The sequence below is a fragment of the Elaeis guineensis genome, chromosome 8, assembly GCF_000442705.2.
Source record: "Elaeis guineensis isolate ETL-2024a chromosome 8, EG11, whole genome shotgun sequence".
NCBI classification, from domain to species: domain Eukaryota; kingdom Viridiplantae; phylum Streptophyta; class Magnoliopsida; order Arecales; family Arecaceae; genus Elaeis; species Elaeis guineensis.
This window is the reverse complement of record NC_026000.2, coordinates 5,277,590-5,299,565: the sequence shown is the minus strand read 5'-3', so window position 1 is coordinate 5,299,565 and position 21,976 is coordinate 5,277,590. Positions and strand designations below refer to the sequence as shown.

At 37.3% G+C, this 21,976-nt stretch overlaps 2 protein-coding genes across 2 annotated transcripts; both read right to left on the bottom strand.

The window, feature by feature from the left end:
• Positions 1–2,355: 2,355 nt before the first annotated feature.
• LOC105050657 (transcription factor BIM2) lies at positions 2,356–13,808 on the bottom strand. Its single transcript, XM_010930765.4, is given in 9 exon segments — positions 2,356–2,719; positions 3,257–3,292; positions 5,416–5,554; positions 6,353–6,635; positions 6,638–6,767; positions 7,976–8,068; positions 8,150–8,219; positions 12,057–12,174; positions 12,685–13,808. Coding segments are annotated over 9 exon segments (1,014 nt in total). The 5' UTR covers positions 12,755–13,808; the 3' UTR covers positions 2,356–2,644.
• A 387-nt stretch (positions 13,809–14,195) lies between these two features.
• On the bottom strand, positions 14,196–17,346 carry LOC114914464 (uncharacterized). The gene is made up of 5 exons (XM_029266385.2): positions 17,189–17,346; positions 17,032–17,078; positions 16,819–16,930; positions 16,202–16,254; positions 14,196–14,878 (listed from the first exon to the last, which is right to left on the bottom strand). Exons 1-5 carry the CDS (start codon positions 17,310–17,312, stop codon positions 14,552–14,554), a joined length of 663 nt encoding a protein of 220 aa, XP_029122218.2. The 5' UTR covers positions 17,313–17,346; the 3' UTR covers positions 14,196–14,551.
• Positions 17,347–21,976: the final 4,630 nt, after the last annotated feature.

Here is a 21,976-nt window from a genome sequence, read left to right as displayed (position 1 = left end):
CCTCCTGAGATGGACGGGTTCATGCCGTATCTTTCGTGCGTAAGGATGACGACCGATCTTCTTTGACGTTGTCAACCGTTGCATCACGTCCTGTACAGATTCATCATCCATCTGCATAGATTTTGCAGCAACATTGTGTGATCCAACGATGATTCATGTGAAAGAAAGTGAATCCTTCCTTCGTGCGAAATATACAAATCATGTCCCCGTTTTGGATAGGAACCCCACCGTGCAGGCTCCTCTCGCCGCTATGGCAAACGTTTGAACGGACCAAATGAGAGGAGTTTCACCAACTCCGGTCCCCATATTTGCAAATAAAAAGAAAAAGGAAAAATAACATAACATGATATACATTTCCAATTATATATTATTCAACCAATCGACCAGCATTTGTGTGCCGAAGATATGCAGCTTTATGTAATGAAGGATAATTTGTCTTCTGAGAGCGGTTCGATTATGTACCTGAAAAACTCCAGACTTAAAGGGATTGAATTTAGGCTTCCAGTATGGAAAATACAAAGTCATGTTTTCCATCTGACGTGTGATTTTTTTTTTTTAAAAAAAAATGACATAAAATATTCTTTTCTTTTAACTGCTAAACAACTGCTGTTGATTGGCCAAAACCAACTTGGAGACACACATTCTTTTCATCTGCACTTCGGACGCCTGAATGCATCATCCATGAGTAGTTCTACAACAGGTTGAGAGAATGTGTGCTCCTCTTAAAAGGTGATAGACATTATTCATGCGTTTTAGGACTCTGAAATGTTGAAAGTTTCCTGAAGTTGAAAAATTGTCTTCATTATAACATGGTCTCAAACCCTTCATAAATGATTTCAAAGATACGTTATCTGGGTGTCCAAACAGGCCCTCGACCTCTGAAATAGAAATTCTTGAGCATAATGTTTTGATTTAAGGCTACAGTCCCACTGTAACCAAACTAATGTCAATCAACTAGAGATGTTACTGATGGGTACAGTCATGACGTTGAAAAGGCTTTACTCAGAGAAGCCAAATCGAAAGCCCGTACACCCCAATATCAGAGAGAAAAAAGGTCACTCGGATTTCAGGGTGGGGCAGAACTGGATAAGATATCCAGTTCCCCTTCATCAAGGAAACTGAATTATCGGTAATGATGAGTCGACAAAGAAACCATCAAAACTTCAGAAAGCTCACAAATAAGAACCTGGTTCAGGTTATAGATGTGGATAAACACCAGAAAGGCAAGGGTTTGCCAAGTTCATAACCTTATGAATAAGGTAATTCATCTGAGATCTCAAGAGGAAAATTTTGTTGCATCTTTTCATGGTAATCCCAAATTAAATGACAGAGTCAGGAGAATGTCAATCTGAAACAGCAGTCATATTCTTTAAACAAAAGCATGTCAGTGTCCCCACCTTCCTTCTTTGTTCATGTACAGAAATAAACACATGACCCGGCCGAATGATGCAGTGATTTCTAGCTTCAGATTGTTGAGGATAATAGATTTTAAAAAAATGCCCCTACAAGGAAGAACCCAGATGAGCTTGCAAACCTCTTCAATTTGAGGCATTTGATTTGGTGAACGTGTGATGGTGCTAGCAGGGGTCTCAACTCTAGCGAGAGCTTGAGCTCAACTTATCGATCATCAAACGTGAGTTCAGCTTGATAGGTCTCAACGGGGGGAGATTGCCCAGCAACAAGGAGTGGATGGCCAGGTGAGCAGAGAGACCACTGAAAGAGGTCGAGAACTATGCATGCTCCATGAGATCTTTATTTCTAGCAAAAATCTCGAAAAGCCATAGTTCAACCTCAATTATCATCATCATTAACCCTGAAACCCTTAATACATCACCCTATGACATGCATCCTCGGCCCGTTCGATACATTGTTGATGAAGAACAAGAAGAATGATTAGCTAACATCTCTGCCATTGGCCCATAGCAATGGAGAAGGGTTAAGGTTGAATGATGGTTATCTGGGACGCTGGAGTTTCTGTTTGCAGTTCCTAAGCTATCAGGGATGAAGAGAAGGCTTCTGTACAACCTACGGTAGCAAGCTAAAGCCGAGCTGTAAAAACAGCTTGTTCTATTCGACAGCCCTATGGCTTGTTGAGTGTATCCTTTATGACCTGATATATACTCCTAAATCTAGGCACCCTATGGGGGAGAATGAAGAAAAGCTGCACAATTTCAGCAATGAATGATAAGCTGGAGTATCCGGTTATGGGAAAGGAAAAAAATAATGATGTGAATCATCTAGTTCTCTGTATTCCAATCAATCTACATGAAGAAATAGCATCACAATAATCAGTTCCACAATTGCCCGATGCTCCACCTCCATCAACTCAATCAAACAGCTGAATCAAATAGACAATAATGCAAACAAGTAAATAATTGACATCTAATGATTTTGATAATTCACAAACATACACTGTAAATGACAAAAGATAGGAATATCCATGGTACCTTACAAGGATGAAGTACTGTGAGCCCTCCTAACAGGAAAAAAGCCTGAAATGAAGTAGCTTCTCAATTTGTCATGGAAGCCACTTCACTAGAAGACATAAGCAAGAATACATAATGCCGTTATGCCCATCTGCAAAGGCTCGAACATTCATCTTTGATTTAGTATAAGGTAAATAAGAGGATCCAAAGATGTAGCATTAGCTGCTATCAACTTTATGCCTCTTCAGAGCTTGCTCAGATTCCTCACCACTGCTCCCCACCCTCGAGTCCCCATTACTTGATTAACAGCTGAGGGTCTTCATGATCCTAGAACCAAAGGAACGCAGAGAAAGGACCAAATCAGTAGTTGTTACACTGATTCTGAAGTCATTAAACAGAGTAGGCATCCTGTCTGCTGGAATATGAGCCTTGAAAATTAATGCGACATCAACCCAAGTGCTCAACTAATTTCACATGACAAAGGTACTCAGAGTCCTAAAATCCACATGCAAAAAGGATGAACATGGAACCAAGGGCGAACTCGAGGACCAGAGTCCCCATTACTTGATTAACAGCTGAGGGGTCTTCATGATCCTAGAACCAAAGGAACGCAGAGAAAGGACCAAATCAGTAGTTGTTACACTGATTCTGAAGTCATTAAACAGAGTAGGCATCCTGTCTGCTGGAATATGAGCCTTGAAAATTAATGCGACATCAACCCAAGTGCTCAACTAATTTCACATGACAAAGGGTACTCAGAGTCCTAAAATCCACATGCAAAAAAGGATGAACATGGAACCAAGGGGCGAACTCGAGGGACCAGAGTCCCCCATTACTTGATTAACAGCTGAGGGGTCTTCATGATCCTAGAACCAAAGGAACGCAGAGAAAGGACCAAATCAGTAGTTGTTACACTGATTCTGAAGTCATTAAACAGAGTAGGCATCCTGTCTGCTGCATTATGAGCCTTGAAAATTAATGCGACATTAACCCAAGTGCTCAACTAATTTCACATGACAAAGGGTACTCAGAGTCCTAAAATCCACATGCAAAAAAGGATGAACATGGAACCAAGGGGCGAACTCGAGGGACAATGGGCATGAATTCACACTATTGGTCATGTACTTTTTTTTTCCGGCAATTTGAGAACAATCCCAAGAACCTAAAATCTTTCATGATCATGATGCGTGCCATGCATCAGAATGTATGCTTAAGCTCATGGTAGCTTGACAAGATGGCTGCAGATGAAGCAAGCTGTTGATGAACAACTTGGACCTGGCTTGTTCACTGGTTTTCACAATATCTTTCACTTGAGCTGCACTATGAGACCCTGCTTATAAACGAGACAAACCCTAAACTGACACAAGCTCATAGTGCTAACTGCTAAGTATGAAAATGGTTCAACTTTAGAGTCAACTTGTATAAGTGGGTCATGAGCTGAGCATAACGAGTACAACTGAACTCGGCTCAAGGATGACCTTAAGCTTGAACACCCTCTTTATAGCCAAAGAATGGACAGCCAACCCCAGCTTGGCTAATTTGCAGCTCTATTATAGGAGATGTGGATCCAAATGGGACTTGAACCACTACTGAAATCATTGAATCATTTGAGGTTGTTAAAAACCTTCTAGTCCTATCATTCATGAAACACTCAGTAAATGTTTCGATGCTTTATGTTTTACAAGGGTTGCAAGCACAGGCATCAAATCTCTCTAAGCAGAAACAAATAGCAGTATGCCATGGTGTTTCGAAGAGACAGCTAATAATGGGTGTAAATGAGCTGAACATGAGCTAGTTAGGCTTAGCTCAAGATTGGCTAGTCTTGTAACCAGGCCAAGCTTGAACCAGCTTATTATACTTGGACCCAAATAAAACTGTTCCCAACAGGTTGTTTAAGAGAACTAAAATGAACTCAAGATCTTTTAAGGCTTTCACTTATATACTTTGAGCTAATTATCCTGATCATATCTTAATATTACAATTGAAATATTACACACAGATTATATTAATTTATAGTCAACAAATAGAAAAATACTTTTATATGGAGACTTAAGAATTAAAAATAATATATACAACATATAGACTATTTATATACACTCATATTTTGAGCTTAATCAGGCTGAGAGTTCTTGAGATCTAAGTCTAGCTCTGGCTCAGCTAATTTGCCATTCGAATAAGCTGAACTTGAGCTGAATTTGAAATATGATCTGGCTTGCAATTTGTTTGACAGCCCTCAATATCAGGATACTGCAAGTCATTTTTATTCTAAATTTGAATGATGTGGGCAGTTTCCAACTCAATGAGATGACTAATACCAACCGCTTTAGATAATACAAAACTGGGTAATATATGATGCCGTCCTTACATAACATAGGAATGATCAAAAACATGCAAATAATGAAGCCAAAGTGAAAGCATTTTAGGATGTGTTTAGAAGCAGGTAATAATTTATTCAAGGTGAAGTTATATAAAAGTCGATTAACATTAATAGGTGGATTTGAAAAAGTATTGTTATGAGAGCCACTTTGCACTGTAACACGCATTATGCATGCAATGTGTAGTTGGATACAAACACATGTAATTGTATAGTATAATGCTTATTCATCTTAACAGAATTTGCAAGCGTCTATAAAAGAAAAGGAAAACAGGTGGGTTAGGAAAAGCATTGTCATGAGAGTCATTTTCCAAATGTAAGGAGATCAACAAATTATTCACCTTGATAGAAGCAATTCATCATGTAATATGTATTAGTCAAATACTAACACATAATTGTTGCTACAATGTTTATTCTGGAAAAGAAAATATGAAATAAACTTCATCAAATAAGCACGGATCGATACTAGTATATATCCAAATGCGCAGGGTAAGGCCAGAATTGAGAGTAACATCCTAAATTGAAAATAATTTCAACACATGTTATTGAGATTACATTTATTCCTGCAAATTATCTTCAAGAAAATTTAATAAGAATAAACAAAATAATCTATACCTTAGCACCAGACATAGTAGTGGTGGCAGTTGGTCTTCTACTGATCGCCCGTTTACCTAGATTAATCTGCACGGAGATGCTGGCTTGAGATAGATCTATACCTGAACTCTCCAGTGCTTGTGTTAGTGTGGTCAATATCCTATTTCACATCAAGCCATCCAGGAACCATGTTAAAGTTACAGGTAGATTTTATCTCAAAATATAAAATTTTTCAAAACAAGGTCCTGTTTGCTTAACAAGTTCCAGAGGATACATAAATAGGAGCAAATGAATGGCCTGCTATGAAAGGTCAATTCTAGTCAATGTTCATTAAAACATACACTAAAAATGAAAAAAGTGGAGATTTTATTTGAAAGGCAATTTTTTTTTTCTGTCTAGATATTTGTAAAATGTATCCCAACTTACGTGAGCATAACATAACAAGTATCCAAAGGAAAGCATTAGAAAAACATAATTCCTTGCTTAACAGCAATTGCTACATCTTAGATTGAACTTTTAGAGGACAACAACATAGATAGAAGCTTGTCAAGCTGAAAAGGCAAATGTGACTTAATTATGAGAACAAATACTTGCAACATTCAGCAGATCAAACCAGAAAACAAAAATAGCAAGGCCTTTCTGATGCTTTATCTACCATCCATCACAGATATCAAGGAATAGACAAAATAAAAAGAAGTTAAATAAAAATGTCAGAATGCATATTCTAATTCAAAAAACAAGGGAGGGCGCTCTTGCCAACAACTACTCATGGAAAAAAGAATTGAATGTAGTGATAGACAGTTCAATGATTAAAGAATTTCATATATACTACATTACTACTTAAGAATAAGAAGCCATGGCCAAAGAACAAGCATAAGGTACCCAAACAAAGGAAAGGTGAGTTTTCAATGTCCTAAACTAGAACATAGAAGAAGATAATCCACTAATATAAACTCACCCTTGAGTGTAGACACTAGAAATGCTGATTGTGCCCTCATCAATGGCTAGCTCTTCCTGTTCACTCAACATATCCCCGCCGATATTACAGTCAGCTGGGCCTGACGGTCTCTGCCATGATTGGGACTGTGATGCCATGTTATCTGAATCTGAAATTAACCCCTCCTGAGGCTCTGTTAAACCAGATTCCATTCCAACAGAAGCACAAAAGTTTGGCTGCAAAGGAACGAGCACCGCACCTGTACCAGGATTCATGTCTGGTTCTTCCACATTCTGTGTGTTGAGAGCATTGTCGGGGCAATAGGGATGGTATTCTCAACAAACTTCTCAGTGAACATAAACCCAGGGGGAGAAGGCCCATTTTTAAAGACATGAGAAGAGTCAGATACACCATCTGTAGGGCCCTGGCTGTTACTCTGTTACAAAAAAAAAAAAAAAAAGAGAGGGTAATTCCTTAAAGGGGCTATTAGTACAAAACTTTCTGAGATCATGCTTATTCATGCCTAGTCATATTCCATTCCCATAAGCAACAAATTTCAGATCCTATGAATTTGCACAAAATGATCCCAAAATAATTCCACAAGCTCAGAAAAGAAGTATTTAATAAAATACTCATACTGTTTTTTGTTTGGATTATAAAACCCAAAAGACCAGATCCTAGGATTGTCAGAACTAAAAGCTTGATTTTTTTGCCAGGGGATGCATGCACAACACACACACACAGAGATTATGAATTCTAGGAGAACAACAAAGAAAAGATTTGTGAGTTATGGAACCTCACAGTACAAACAACAGCAAAATGGTCCTGGAAAAGTGTCTAGTTGATTTAAACATTACAATATAGTCAGTGCTCATTTTGTTGAAGACATAATTCCTGATATAGTCATCCCTTATTTCATTAAAGAAATAATTCCAGTACATTTTTATGTGAATCAAATAAAATTTCAAGGACTAATAAAGAGGAAAACATATTTTAAAAACCTTGGCCTGCTTATGACTAAATTTAACTGCTAAGGTAAAATTAGCCCGCAAAATACTGTTAGCACTTAGCTCTGGAAACCAGACTAGAAATTGATACGAAATCAATTTCATAGTCAAAGTGCCTTAGTTTTGAAAAGAAAACGTAAAGGCCATACAAAATACCATGAAAATGCTATCTGAATCTGACAATATAATTTACTGATCTCTTACAAAATAATGGTTTAAAAAAAAAAAAGTAATATCTAAAAGCATACTGCTTATTTAGAGAGAAACGAGTAATATTCATAGACATCCAACCATCGTATTACCATTGATTAATTAGTACAAATTTGATGGAGGGTCGTTGCAGTTGATCCGATGTTTCTAATATTTGGAATATAGATACATCGACCATACATCCAACAAAGTGCAATTGAACGTCAGGCCAAGTAGATCCACGACTATGTAGAAGGGCAGTTTTTTGTGAAGTGAATGCATAATGACATGCACGCTCACCCCCCAAAAAAAAAGACTAAAATGTATCTAGAAATATGTTACATGCTATCCCATGCATAAGCATATCAATGCATCTACAAATGTGAATTACATACACATGCATGTCATATGCTGACTTTTACTGAAAGAAAAAAAGGAAATTAATTACCCATGGCATTAACTTTGCATTTGCTGGACACCATCCCTGGTATGGTTCATATTTTTGCAACCTCTCTTGTAAGAATTTAATATATTCAATAACCTGCAAAAGGAGGTGGAGATAATAAATTACTCATTTGATTGGCCGCAAAAGGACTAACATGCTTGGGATGATGCTATTTACCTCCAAAAGAAATGAAGCTTTATCTCGCTTCTGATCACTATGTGGTATAAGGTCTCTAAGTATCTGGAACCTGTGTGCCAGAATTACCATCCATTTTTAGTACAGCAAATACAGCTCATGACAGATGGAAGACAATCAGACAAAGGTTAAAACTTGTATAATTTTTGATGTTATTTCAACTCAGACAGTTCTGCACTGAGAAGCAGAAACAAGAAAATATATCTAAACTTTGTAAGAATTGCAGAAAAGTGGATGGAACAACAGAACTTCTGCAACATATTTTAGTGTAAAAACATAAACCAAATAAAGAATAAGGCTGCTTTTTAAGGTTGTAGTGATGATCTTATCTTTCTTTATGATTTGAAATTTATGAATTTTGAAAGTTAAAAGTTATTTAGACCAAGATATGCCATCTCGGTACCGAGCTCCGTACTAATATCACCTTGTTACTGTGTCGGTATGTGGCCGGTTTGGTGTGCCGAGTATTGGTATACCCCTGTACCACATACCGGTAACGAACTAAAATGGTACGCTACGCCCCATACTATCCGATTCAGCACGATATCTTATGTGGCATATATGGAAGTCCTGTGTCACTATTAGCTCTTCAATTTTAGCATAGATAAAGATATTTAGGCACATTTATGAAGAGAGGTTTAGATGCACTACAAAGTGGAAATTTGCATTTCCCTATAAGACTCTACACCACACACAATGGGCTTTCATATTCAAATGGGGCTCCCTCATAAATTTGGGACCCATAGCTTACCATGGGGTAGGAAACATGTAACTCAAAGTCCACCGTGTATGACATGCATCCAAAGTGGAAATTGACTTTCGACTTCATGGTAGAACCAAACCGCATTAATCTACAAAGGTTTATATGTAATTAAGAGATTGATTGTGACTTACATGGACAAGCTCTTGATTATCACCCTTTGGGATAAAATGAGAGAAAAACAACAAGAGAAATTGATTCCCAGCATGCTCTAAAAGGAAAGGTAACGAAAAATATGGCCAGTAGGATAAGAGGATTCAAAAAAGTTTTTTTGGGCAAAAGAAGTTGAAAACAGAATCATAAAGAGAATATTCCAAATTTTAAAACTTCCTTTTTATAATAGAGTGTGTGCACATATATTCCCACCTTCAAATGAAGCTGAAGAGATCTTTTCTGAAATATAGAATCAGGCCAGAACAAAATAGATTGATTTTATCCAAAATAGACTTTAACTAAGGGCTTTTTCCCCATCTAACTCAAGATGGAAGTCATGAAAGTAAGCAACTTTTAAGAGATTGCTTAGCTACTAAAATCCCGTCTTATGTATTCCACTTAAATAACTAGCCATAACCCCACGAAGATATCTCCTAATTCCCAAAAAAAAAAAAAAAGCACTAAAGAAGTTAACTTCCCATGGCTAAAGAAGACTCCCATGCTCACATCCCACTATAGGCAATCTCTCTAGTCTAGAAAAAAGGAAAATGCAAACCAAATGATTGAATTGTAGTTCAAAACAAGAACCTAGAAAAGCAAGCGCTAGCAAGTGAATCTCACTTCAAAGGACTGCACTTCCATTAGTTCTTGAAGTTATGTTGAAACACATACACCCCAAGCTACTAGGTTCCGTTCTAATTCAATTGGCCTAAATAAACACATCTTTAAAGATGAAATACTCCATTTTGATCATTATTTTGAACTATGCAGTCATACTACATGCTCCTCCAAATTCATAGTATCACCTAAGGATTTCGATACAGATTTTGGTGCCCATACTGGTACCCACCTGGCACAATGTTTTACAGTCCATTTCTTGATAAGGACACTCAATGCAAGGTGCCTATCACATATGGATTCCTTACTGTTGCCACTCACCAGTTGGTATGGTTGGTACGGACCGGTTCCATCATACTGAAAAGACCGGTGTTAGCCACATAGACTCATATAGCAAATTGCTTAGAACAGGTAGAATGCATAAATGAATGTAGCCAAAGCCTATACTAAGATATGTAGTAGAAGCTCAAAACGCCAAATTGGTAACCAAGTAAAACAAGCATACCAAACATGTTTACGCTCTCCACATATAGGAATTTAAGCTTCCTATTCATTTGCCATGACAAACTTATATCAGCCTATTAATGCAATCTATAAGGACGATAATGAGTTGGGTGCAATCTATGAGGATGATAATGAATTTGGTTTGTAAGGATGCTTATTGGACAACAATAGTCCGTTCTATCAGTATTTTTGGCTGTCATTTTGAGTTCTGAGTCCCAACCAGTTTGAGATTAAGGCTTAGTTGAGTTAAGTACTTTAACTTTTGAGTCTAAAGGGTGGCCCTTTTGCGAGTCCTAGAAGATCTCTTGTTCATATGTAGTCTTGTTGTGAGTATTTTTAGTGAATGAGGATTCATAAAGCTAACCAAAAAATAGTTGGAAAAAGGCTAGATGATTGTAGTTGGGAAAAGGCTAGATGATTACAGCTATGGCATGGATGGTACGAGAATGATGAATCATCATCTCACCTTGATCAAAGATTATCTTGTGATTGCTACAGAATAAAATAAGATCTCTAATTCATGTAGCTGTAAATGCGTATTAGTTTTGAGATGAAGTTTCCTGTACACATAACTATCCATTCTAGGATCAGTTCTCAGTCCCAAGCTCAAGCCACAAGATAATTTGATGTCAAGATTTTAATCTCATGGGATGGGACTGTCCCGATTTTTTCAAGGAACGGGATAATGTCGCCGTCCTGCCTCGTCCCAACACTTGAGATAGAGGATGTCCTAAAATGTCTCGATCGGAACATTGGATGCTAGTGGAATGGCTTTATCTCGACACATGGGATAGAACCCTATCTCAGTGTCCTGCATAACATCTCGCTAGGACCTAAATGCTTGTTTAATGTATCATTAAGTGTAAAGATAAAATTTGCTAAAAGCATACAAGAAAAAGAAAATCTCAAAAGACATGCAAACAGCATAATTGGCCAATAATTTGGCAATTTAAGCATATCGAGTATGTTCATGCCTCCCAAAAACAAACTCTACATTGTTCTACTTAGTTAGACTTGAATTCAAATGCTGTCATCTTTCCCATTTTATAATTCATTCTTTTCCTTAAGTTTAAATTTTCATTTCATTTTAAATTTTGACAGAATGTTAATTGGTTCTTCTTGGTCTCTCTAAATTTTGATTTCTAACATCATTATACTTTCTTATTTAGTTGGAAAATGTCCAAAACAATAGCACCTTGATTGGGAGAGAAAAGAAAAGAATAGGAGAGAAAGTTAATACCTTCTTTTGGTTGGAAGTTTTTTCACAAAAGAAAAGGAAAGAAATGGAGAGAGAGAGAGAATAAAATCTCCTTAAATCTGCAATTTTTTTCTCTTTCAAATCGAGCTAATTTAGAGAGAAAGGAATTGGGAGTTAATGAACTTTTTATAATTCCCATCTTACCCCTCTTTTTCAAAAATCTGTAGGATATAATAGTAAAAAAAGTTATGATATTTTCTTTCTTTTTCTTTCTTCTTTGCTTCCAACCAAGAAGAGAAGACATTATTTTCTTTTCTTTCTTTAAACTCCCAACCAAAAGGAAAGAAATACATTCCCTTTCTTTTCTTTTTTTTTTCCTTTCCCAAACTCCCATCAAGGTGTAAAAGTATATATCATCAATGTTTCTCGAAGACGTACCTATGAACAGGACGAATTAAACATAACCTTATAACAAAATACATGATAATATTTTTGATTGAGCATCAAGATACACCTTTTCCCTTTTCTTTTAAAAAAGGAAATCAATGGACAAAATGGAAAAGAACAACCAAAACATAGATCCATCCAGGACATCAACAGTTGTACTGCCTGTGGAAAAAGACCAGTATATTACCAAATGTGATCAGTGAACTCACCTATCATTAATTTTGTACCTTCGTCGCTGCTCTGTTGCAGAGTGCTTCGATCTTGGCGTGGTTGGTGTGCCCGGCTTCTGCCCGCCACCCTTCCCATCCACCTTCACACTCAATTCCACTGCCCAGACCCCAAAAGAATTAACAAAAGGACAAAACCTAAACCAGGGAAAGCCCACTAATAATGCCACAGTTTCTCCTATTCTTAGGCTCACCAAAATAAGCTATTTTAAGATAAACATTTTTAAAAAAAGCAGCCCAAAATGGACCAAATTGATATTTTTCTCGAAGAATTCAAAAAAAAAAAAAAAACAAAGAAAAAAGAAAAGACATCTTATAATCGAGGAGCACTGATACAATGGAAAGTTGCAGCAAAAACAATAGGAAAAAAAAGGTGACGGTATCACCTTAGCTTTGATACCTGGGTTCAGAGAACAGATAAGTTCTTTTTCATATATTACAACGAAGAAAAAAGGAATCTTTCACAGGCAAAAAAAAAGAGAAGGGGGGGGGGGGGGGGGGGATTAACTTCAAGACCAGAAAGCATTGTTCGAGGACCAAGCAAGAGAAGAAAGAGCGGACAAAAGCAGGCGCAAAAAAAAAAAAGAAAACAAAAGAAGAATGACAGAACCTTTCTGAGAGGAGCCCTGCCTCCTCCCGAACTCATCCTCGTCTTCGCTCAATTGCGAGGCCGTATCCATCAATCGCACCCTCTCCTTCGCCCCGGAGATCCTTCCTTCCCAAAACCCCCAGCTCTCGGAAAAACCCTAGCGAGAGATCCGCGAAAACCCTACCTAAAGCAGAGATGAAGCCCTAAGACATCCGCTCTCTCGCGTTATTTCTTCTTTTTTCCGGGAAAAAATTGAAGAAAAAATAGGGGAAAATTAAAAAGAAATCACGCTATCGAACGCCTACCGGGCGTAGGATTAATACATGCACCCGAGAGTTTTCTCGAGCATCAATTACATCGAGCTATTTTAAGGGCATATTGGTAATTCAGAATTAGGTAGGGCCCTTTCGGTCCCTGACATGGATTTCGGAGGATCCAACGCCAAACGCTGCCCCCGCCCCGGCGGGCGGCAGTCAGCGTCATCCGGCTGTAACAGTGTCACCAATAGCTTTCATCCACGTCACCAATCGTGATCTCCGCCGTCCTCATCCGACGGCCCACACTGCCCCTCCCGTCCATCCAACGGCCTTCTCCCCTCTTCTAGGCCCTTCCGCATAAAATCTTCTGTGCAGCACTGCATCCTATCGTTTATGTTCTTTACTCGCCATATGAACGGTAAAGAATCCGTATCTCATATAAATTTCTATGCGGTTGAGCAACTTGGCTCTCTCCGCATAACCCTGGTTGGATTGTTGTCCGGATTCGATCCTCGCCGTGCCTTAGGCGGATCAGACGGCTGGCGTTCCTTCACGCGTTTCTGGTCACCAGATCGGGTCTACGGTGGATTTGTTTTCACTGCTGATTCAAATCCTCTCTGCCATGAGGCATTTCTCTTTGCAACCTCATTGGGATCCATCGTAGATTTCTGGGCGTGTGCTTCATCTTGATCTGATGATTGCTGTCTCATTATAAAAGTTATGGTACTGATTTGTCCCCCCACTGGATAAAAGTTACTTCCTCTTGAGTTATTGAGAGTTATTTGGATTTGAAAATTATCTTGAATTAAAAATTATTATTTATTTTTAAAATTATGTTTTTATGTGTTCTCCAACAAAAAGTTACATCTTGGAGTTTTCTCTTTAATTTTTGGATGAACTTGATGAAAGACTATATAAATAATTTTAAGACATATTTGATTGGGGGCATTTGGAGTTTAGAATGGAAAAGAAAATAAATAATTCTATTCTATTATTTGGTTGGCTGAAGTTTCATTATAAAATTATGGTATGGTTTGTCCTCCCACTGGATAAAAGTTACTTCCTTGAGAGAGATATTTGGATTTGAAAATTATCTTGAATTAGAAATTGTTGTTTCGTTCTCAAAATTGTGTTTCCCAACAAAAAGTTACATCTTGGAGTTTTCTTTTAGTTTTTGTTTTGGATGAACTTGATGGAAGACTATATAAATAATTTTAAGACATATTTGATTGGGGGATTTGGAGCCTAGAATGAAAAGAAAATAAATAACTACTATTTTCTTATTTGTTGGCTGAAGTTTCATTTTTATTTTGATTCAGAGAACATGAAAATTGCTCCAGTTCTTTTAAAATTCAATCCTATTTTTTCCTAATATTCAAATTTCACTCCGATTTTGATTTTAATTATTAATCAAATATAATAGAAGATGTGGTCATTTTAATTTCATTCCAATTCATTTTAAATTTGATTCCAATTTCAATTCTGATTGCAAACTAAACATACTTTTAATCCAAAAAGTTTCATTGACTAGCTAAACGCAGTATACATGTAGCTATTTTAATTAACCAAAAAGGTTGATATTTGGAGGTAAAAGATGATCCATATCCTATGTCAAAATTCCATAGCACTAACTAGGGTTTCACATTGATACTCCCTAAAGGTAGGTGATTGTTGATCGGAGGTCGGCGTTGGGCATGCTGATGGTAATCCTTTTGGAGCATTTTGAAAATTTCAGCAGTGGATGCTAGTAGCTTTTTGGTTTCATCCGTTTGAAATTGACCATGTGAAGGTCCTAATACTTTTGATGACCCCAAGCTTGCACGAGTAGATGAGGCCTCAAATATTTGGCATTTGATCTGAGGAGCATTTGAGAGGTTTACTGGCTCAAGAGTGTTCCCTTCTCTTTTCATGTTGACATTGATTAAGTTTCTTGATTGCAATGTGGTGATACTGGAATCCTGAGGACAAATGAAGGAAAGGTTGTTAGTTGCTGGAGTGGGTCAAGAAACAAGAACATGGTATATAGGACAAACAAAGTCAGGGTGCTTAATGTTAATGGTCACATCGATGATGATGGGCACCTCCTCATGATCAAACATCATTAGTATTTTATTACTATAAAAATTAAAAATATTAATGACAACATAATAGTGACAACATAAAAGTGGTCACTATTGTTAAGTTTTTAATGATGATATTAATATTTATCATTAACATCTAGTATAATAAAGATGAATTGATGATATATAATATTATCATAATAGATAGAATAGTTATGACAATATATTACTCGTTACTTGAATAAGCATCATAAATAATATATTATTTATGACAATATTATATGTCATTATAAAAGTTATACTATTTATGACATCTATAATGTACCACTAGAAAGCCATTATTAATAGTATATAATTTATGAATATTTTTATAAAAAATATTATTTACGATAATATATAGTGTGTCACTAAAAAAATATCATGATTGATATATTATTTGTGATGATATCAAAAATCATAAAAAAAGATATTTTTTGTGACGATATGTAATTTGTCACTACATATATGAAACAATAGTTTAGCTTTAGACATGGGTGAAATATTAGAGATGTTCAGTATACTTGTACTCATAAAAAGAATTTTTTGTGTACCGTGGGTGGTGCAGAAATGCGCACACGTCTGTGGTGATTGTTCACGCACGGGGCTGGAGTACGACATGTGAAAAAAAAAAAATTTTTGCCAGCCCCGTGCAGGAACCAATCACCGAGGTAGTGCGCGCAGTTCTGCACAAACAATTTCGCATACTCATAATAAAAGATTGATGGAAAAGAAAGAGGTCCAAGCATTATGGCCCAATTATATGATTATATACAAAGAATATGCATGGTTTCATCATAATGAGAATACTATGGAGAAATAAAAGAACTTTCTTAGGTGCACAGTGATGTAAACTCTCTAATAAAGTTGAAAAATTAGCGAAATCTATAAGAATCCAATTGAATCCTCCTGAACCCCTGAAAATTGATTTAAATTAGCAAAAAGAGGCCTGGCTAAATTGTGATTACAAAAGTTTCATGTGAAGATGCATGAACTGCACTGCAGCTAGTTTATCTTGTTAAGGCAATCCATGTCGTAAAGTGATCTCTCTATTTTATGGTCCTCAATTGCTGGGATATACCAAACTTATTGAAGTACTGTTGTCTTTATATGTGAATATTTATGTGTTTGATTGTGGTGCCACCTATCTAGGAGGAGAGGGGGGATGGGATAAAGATCATTTACCTTTTCATCTGATGACCCATATAATGACTTATGTAAAGAATTCTTTGACTTTCCTGCATCCAGAAGAGCAAGTATTCAAATTGAAAAAAAATTCATTATCTTTTGTCACATCCCACATTGTAAACTCCCATAAGTAAATTCCATCATTCAAAACATATTTATCAGAAGAGTATTATGTGCCTACGGCTGTGTCAATCACATTGTTAAGCATTTGCATGCCTGAAAAATAGTACTCAAATTCTTTGCACAAAAAGAACAGTTGATGTAAATCTTACATTGTTAGACTTGGTAAATAAAAACTATAATTTGAGTCCTACCTAACATAATAGCTGAGATCCATTGTTCTACATGAACACCCATAAACATCAGAATCTTAGAGCATACTGAGACACTAGAACGTACAGGTTCTCCCTTATCATCACACGAGACAGGAACCTCAAAATAGTTTTAGGAGCCCTTTCTTTAGTTGTTCTTTGGGGGATGTCTTACGGGTCTGCGGTAATCCGAATTGAAAGGTACAAGGCCAAAATGGATTCTTTTAGCGAGACCTCTATTATTCGGTTTGCACCCTACCCTCTCTCCTCCATAGCCACATTTTCCAACAGAATAGTTTGCACCTGTTTTCACAGTGTCTTTGGCTTTATTCACCTTCTTCATGCCCATCTTCCTTCCTCTAAGCCAAATGTTTCCAGTGCCATCAACCATCTTGGACGTCTTGTCTTGAAGTCCCTAGTAAAAAGTTACAGCTCATAAAACCAAATTTCCACAAGGGTAAGAAAAGATAATTGGTAAACAAAGAAAGTATAATGGAAATTAAGTATAATATACACCTGACCACTCCTGAAAGTATCATCATTGTGTGTAAGAGTCACCATGCCTGCAATAGATAAGAAACAAGGAGAGCCAAGTCAGTATTATTCTTGGGACTTTTCCATGCATGCAAAAATCTTTTAGATGAAGAGCATGGAGAAAGAGGCATGTCTATACCTCCATTGACAAGTGCAAGGGAGTCCCCAAGAGGAGCCAAAGAGAGCAAAAGTCCTACCACAAAGCTTACGATCCATAAGTATTGCACCATGACTTTTTTCTGACCTGTAGATATGCTTCTCATTCAACAACGACAGCAAAGAGGGAGGAAGAAAGGAAAGGGAAAGGTTGGGTTTTATAAGCTAGGACCCTGCCTCATAGGTCAAAGCAAGGTTCAACATCTCATCTCCCCTAAATATTTAATTAAGGTTCTAGTATATTTTACGTTGTGCTCTCAACTTTTTCTTTTTGGATTGGTTGTATTTATGTACTTGGAAGGGCTCAAAACTTGTCCTTGTGATCTGCACAAAGTAGCGTTTAAAAGCCTTAACATTGCGTGGTATCGAAGATAAGAGTGCTTTAGGCTGTCTGCCGCCATGCACGCTACGAGGAGATGGTGGTAAAGTTTGGTGGGCAAGGAATTTACCAACCAATGAAAATCTAGGGTTTTGGAAATCTTTTGTATACCGGACCCTAGTCCCCATATGAACACATATTTAAAGCTTGGAACGTGATTTTTTATGTTAATGGTCATGAGGTGAGTGCAAAGGGTTCAAAAGAACTACAGGAACCGAACTTGGACTTTGGCAATTGGCACGCCTTCTCACAGAAATGGGAGGAAGGCCCTAGATTATGCCAAAGTGTGTGAAGATAGTACACAGCATATGTACTATTTCACACTTGGCTTGGATTTGTTTCCCTCACCAAATCACCTTAAAGCCATGCTTCTAAAGGTTGGGCTCGAGAAGATCTTTCACTTTGATGCAAATCATCAAACCATTGGCTATGTTTTCTGGGGCTTATTCCTGCATAGTTTATAGAAAAGAAAGATCATGGCCAGATTGTATCACATGGAGAGACGCAGTGACTCAGCATTATTATGAAACATCTTAGTGATATTTTATGGTTTAAAGGCAAGAATTATATATTTAACAAGGTTTGGGCCTTGCCCTAGCAAGTTTTTAATGAGACCAAGCATCTGCATAGATTTCACCCTGCAGATTTGTTCAACAGAAGTGACAAGAAAAATCTTTCTGATCTCAGGTACTTTTGAGTGTAGAATCTCCTGATGGCATGACAAGTACAAACTACAGGAAAAACAAAAATTCATTTAATTATCATGCTTCATAACAAGCTGAAGTTTAGGAGAGAGCACAGCAATAGGTCTACTGTGATAAAACTTGATAAAACATTTGGTAGGTTGGAAAAGTTTTTAAAAAAAAAAAGAAAAGAAAAGAAACACAACCAACGTTAGTGTAGTTGATTAGTATTCCGCTTCATTTAGAAAAAAAATTGGTCTTGAATCTTAATAGTAGCATTTCCACTATATTTATCTAAAAAAATAACATATGAAAATAATCATATATATGAAAGAAAAAAAATTATCATAACAGATCAAAAAGAACTTTTTACTAACCTTGAACATGTTTGGTTGCAGGGAGTTAGGCTTCAAAATAAGAATAGGAATCTGTGACTTCTATTCCAACTATTTGATTGAAGGAAGTTCCATTTTCATTTTGATTTTTGAGAAAAATAAGGTATCTTAATCCCCAAAATCCAATACCTACTCTCTTTCGGTATTCAAAGCTTATTCTGATTCTAATTCCAAATATGAACCAAATAAATTAAAAATTATGATCATTTCGATTTTTATTCCAATCTTTTTCGATTTTAATTTTAGTGGTGAACTAAATATATGCTAATTTCAATTGTGAACCAAACATATGCTAAATGTAGTAGAATGGCCCCAATAAATGGATAGAGGAGCTTTAGTGTCTTTAGTCAAGGAAATCATCTATTACCCACTAATTTAGTTGCTAAAAGAGTTAATCACAAATTGGCAAATGGGGTTGGAAGCCAACTTTGGCCAAGGGATTGCCGCTTCCAAAGAAGCAAGAGCATGGAATCCAGAGCCGAAGGAACATGGGCTCCTAGAATTGATCACCCACCTTCTTGTATGATTAGCTCTGTCAAAGATAATTTCTTTATTTGAAGCCTTGGACTCCGTCAAGGATTTGAGAACACGAGGGCGCGCCGCCCAAACTCTTAAACTAGTGGGGCGCCTTTTGAGAACCGGGCCAGCTCAACGAGCCACCTGCTGTTTGGTGGTTGGCCTATGGATCCTTCACGTGGCGCCACGTGGAGCAGAACCAGTGGTCAGATATGGTGTTGAATACGTGCACCATCAGTGATTTTGGAGGGACTATTAGCTGGATCAACTGCAAAGGACCATGTCAATCAGAAAGCAACACGTGTAATACTAATCTCTTTTTCTTCCCCTTTCTCCTATTATGTAGGATAGCAACATATGCTCAGATGAATTTATAGTAGCCCACAATAGATCTAATCCAACTAATAATTTGTTGTGATTTTAGGTTGCAACATGAGAAATCAATCCGGGCCATCCAATTTATTATGGTGATTGCAAATTGATTGGATTATGATCTTTAGATCCTAAATAGAACTAAGAGGATGTTTGGTTGGGAAGAGTGGGGGTCTGGAATCGGAATGGATGACTCCCATTCCAACCGTTTGATTGGGAGGAGTCCCATTCCGATTTCAATTCCGGAGTGGAATGAGAATGGATCAATTTATATAGAACTCAAAGGGTGTTTGGTTCGCAATTAAAATCAAAATGAAAATGAGAATCGAAATGGTTTGGAATCGGAATCGGAATAGCCAAATCTCCCAAAGCGTTTGGTTCGTGATCGGAATCGGAATCGAAATTAGAATGGAAAATTGAATCCATAGAGGAGAGTAGGGATTGAGTTCTATATAGATTGAGCCATTCCTATTCTACTTCGGAATCGGACTCCTTCCAACCAAATGGTTGGAATGGGAGTCACCCATTTCGATTCTGATTTCGGACTCCACACCTCTCAACCAAACACTCCTTCAATCCCTACTCTCCTCTATGGATTCAATTTTTCATTCCAATTCTAATTCCGATCACGAACCAAATGCTTCAAAAAATTTAGCTATTCCGATTTCGATTCCAACCCATTCCGATTCTCATTCTCATTCTGATTCCGATTACGAACCAAACGTCCCCTAAATATTTTGGAAGAATATCACTTTTATTTTCGTATTGCGAAAATGGATATCACTTTTACTATTTTTTGTCAAAAAAAAAAGTTTCTTTTCAGATTGCATCGGATTGGTATACCTTTATGCTTGGATGAATGCAAATATTTATTTTAGTTCATGCACATCTATCCGCAACGGATGCATATGTTATACAAATTGGGGTATATTTAAAAAAACCAACTTACCGATAAACATGAACACTTCTCCTTTTCACAAATTCAACAATTAAAAAAAAAGATTTTTTTTTTTTGTATGAATATTCTCTTATATTTAATTATATGTGCACCTACAAATATGCCATAAAAAAGGAAAGTAAACCTGCCTTTCTAGTCAAGTGCTAAGGGCAAAATAGGTATTTTGGGTGTAGGGAGGTGCTCTTAGTCCGGTGATGTAAATGATAATTAGCACAAGAACAACAAGCATACAATAAAAACATGGGGAAACCCATATTATGTGGTAGATACTCAATTTGCTCTCTACTCTTCTAATTTTGGTGGACTACTAATGACTAATTTGGATTTGAACATGAGATGCTGGGCTTTTGACCCAAACATAGATAATGATACTGTTGGGGCGATTCAGTCGATTCTCTGATTCTGACCCATGATTGGTCTGATTAGTTTAACCTGCTCAATCGATTAGCCAACTGACAGTCGACTAACCTCGATCATCAACAAACTTAGCCATAACTTATCTAATCTCAGTCCGATGATTATCGACATATCAAAGTTACCGACCGATTCTCATTTGAACTTCCACGACTACCGACTTATGATCGACATACTTTGTTCACCGATATATAGTCGGCTTATAAGAAACTGTCAGTGCAAAAAATGCATAATGATCAGAACATGATCAGTGACGGATATAATCATCCATCCCACGATCACATAATATCAGAACGAGCGGGACCCATGTGTCTAATCATTACAAACAGTTACCAACTACTTGTCTATAAAAGTAGGTAAATGAACAGCATTTAGTAAGGCAATTCTGAGCTGATACTCTGTCATTTTAATTATTTATCTGCTGTTCAATACTCTCCACTGACTTAAGTATCGGAGGGTCCCTGTCGGATATAATTTCGGTCAGTGTGGACTTCATTTTGCAAGTGCTCTTTACCGGTAACAGGCACAACAGGAGATTGACCGCAACAGATTGGTGCACTAGGTAGGGGGATAATACGAGCAATTATGGCTAAAATCAGAGCTCAGTATTCAACAGGATCCGCGAGGCAATCTTCTCGCCGGAAAGATATTTCTCCTCCCCCATTGGTAGAGCCCAACTCTTCCACACAAATTGCTGCCTTGATGTAGCAAATGAAGGTGTTAACGGAGGTGGTTCACAGCCTCCAACAGCAACAAACACAACAGCAGCAGCGACCGTCGGTGGAGGAGTCGGTGGCTCATTCAGTACCGTCTAGGCACAGCCGCTGTCCTCCATGACATTCATCCTCTTCATCTTTAAAACGACGGTCATTTCGGCATTTTCATCGAGTCGAGCAACTACATTCTCGACATTCTTGCCACACCATCCATCCTTCGTAGTGATCTCCTTTTCCTTCCCATGTACATAGTATCAAGAAGGAAAAAAGACCGCGTGAACTTTCTCATTCTCTATCCTCATATTCTTCGGGGAACCCTATCCCCGGATTATCTCAGC

Excerpts from the sequence above, each read along its gene's own strand:
- LOC114914464 (XM_029266385.2), bottom strand. The coding sequence starts at position 17,312 with ATGAGAAGCATATCTACAGGTCAGAAAAAAGTCATGGTGCAATACTTA. Across the intron at positions 16,255-16,818 it reads CAAAGACACTGTGAAAACAG|GAAAGTCAAAGAATTCTTTA; the intron begins GTGCAAACTATT and ends TTCTGGATGCAG. Across the intron at positions 14,879-16,201 it reads ATGGGTCATCAGATGAAAAG|GATTCCAGTATCACCACATT; the intron begins GTAAATGATCTT and ends ATTTGTCCTCAG.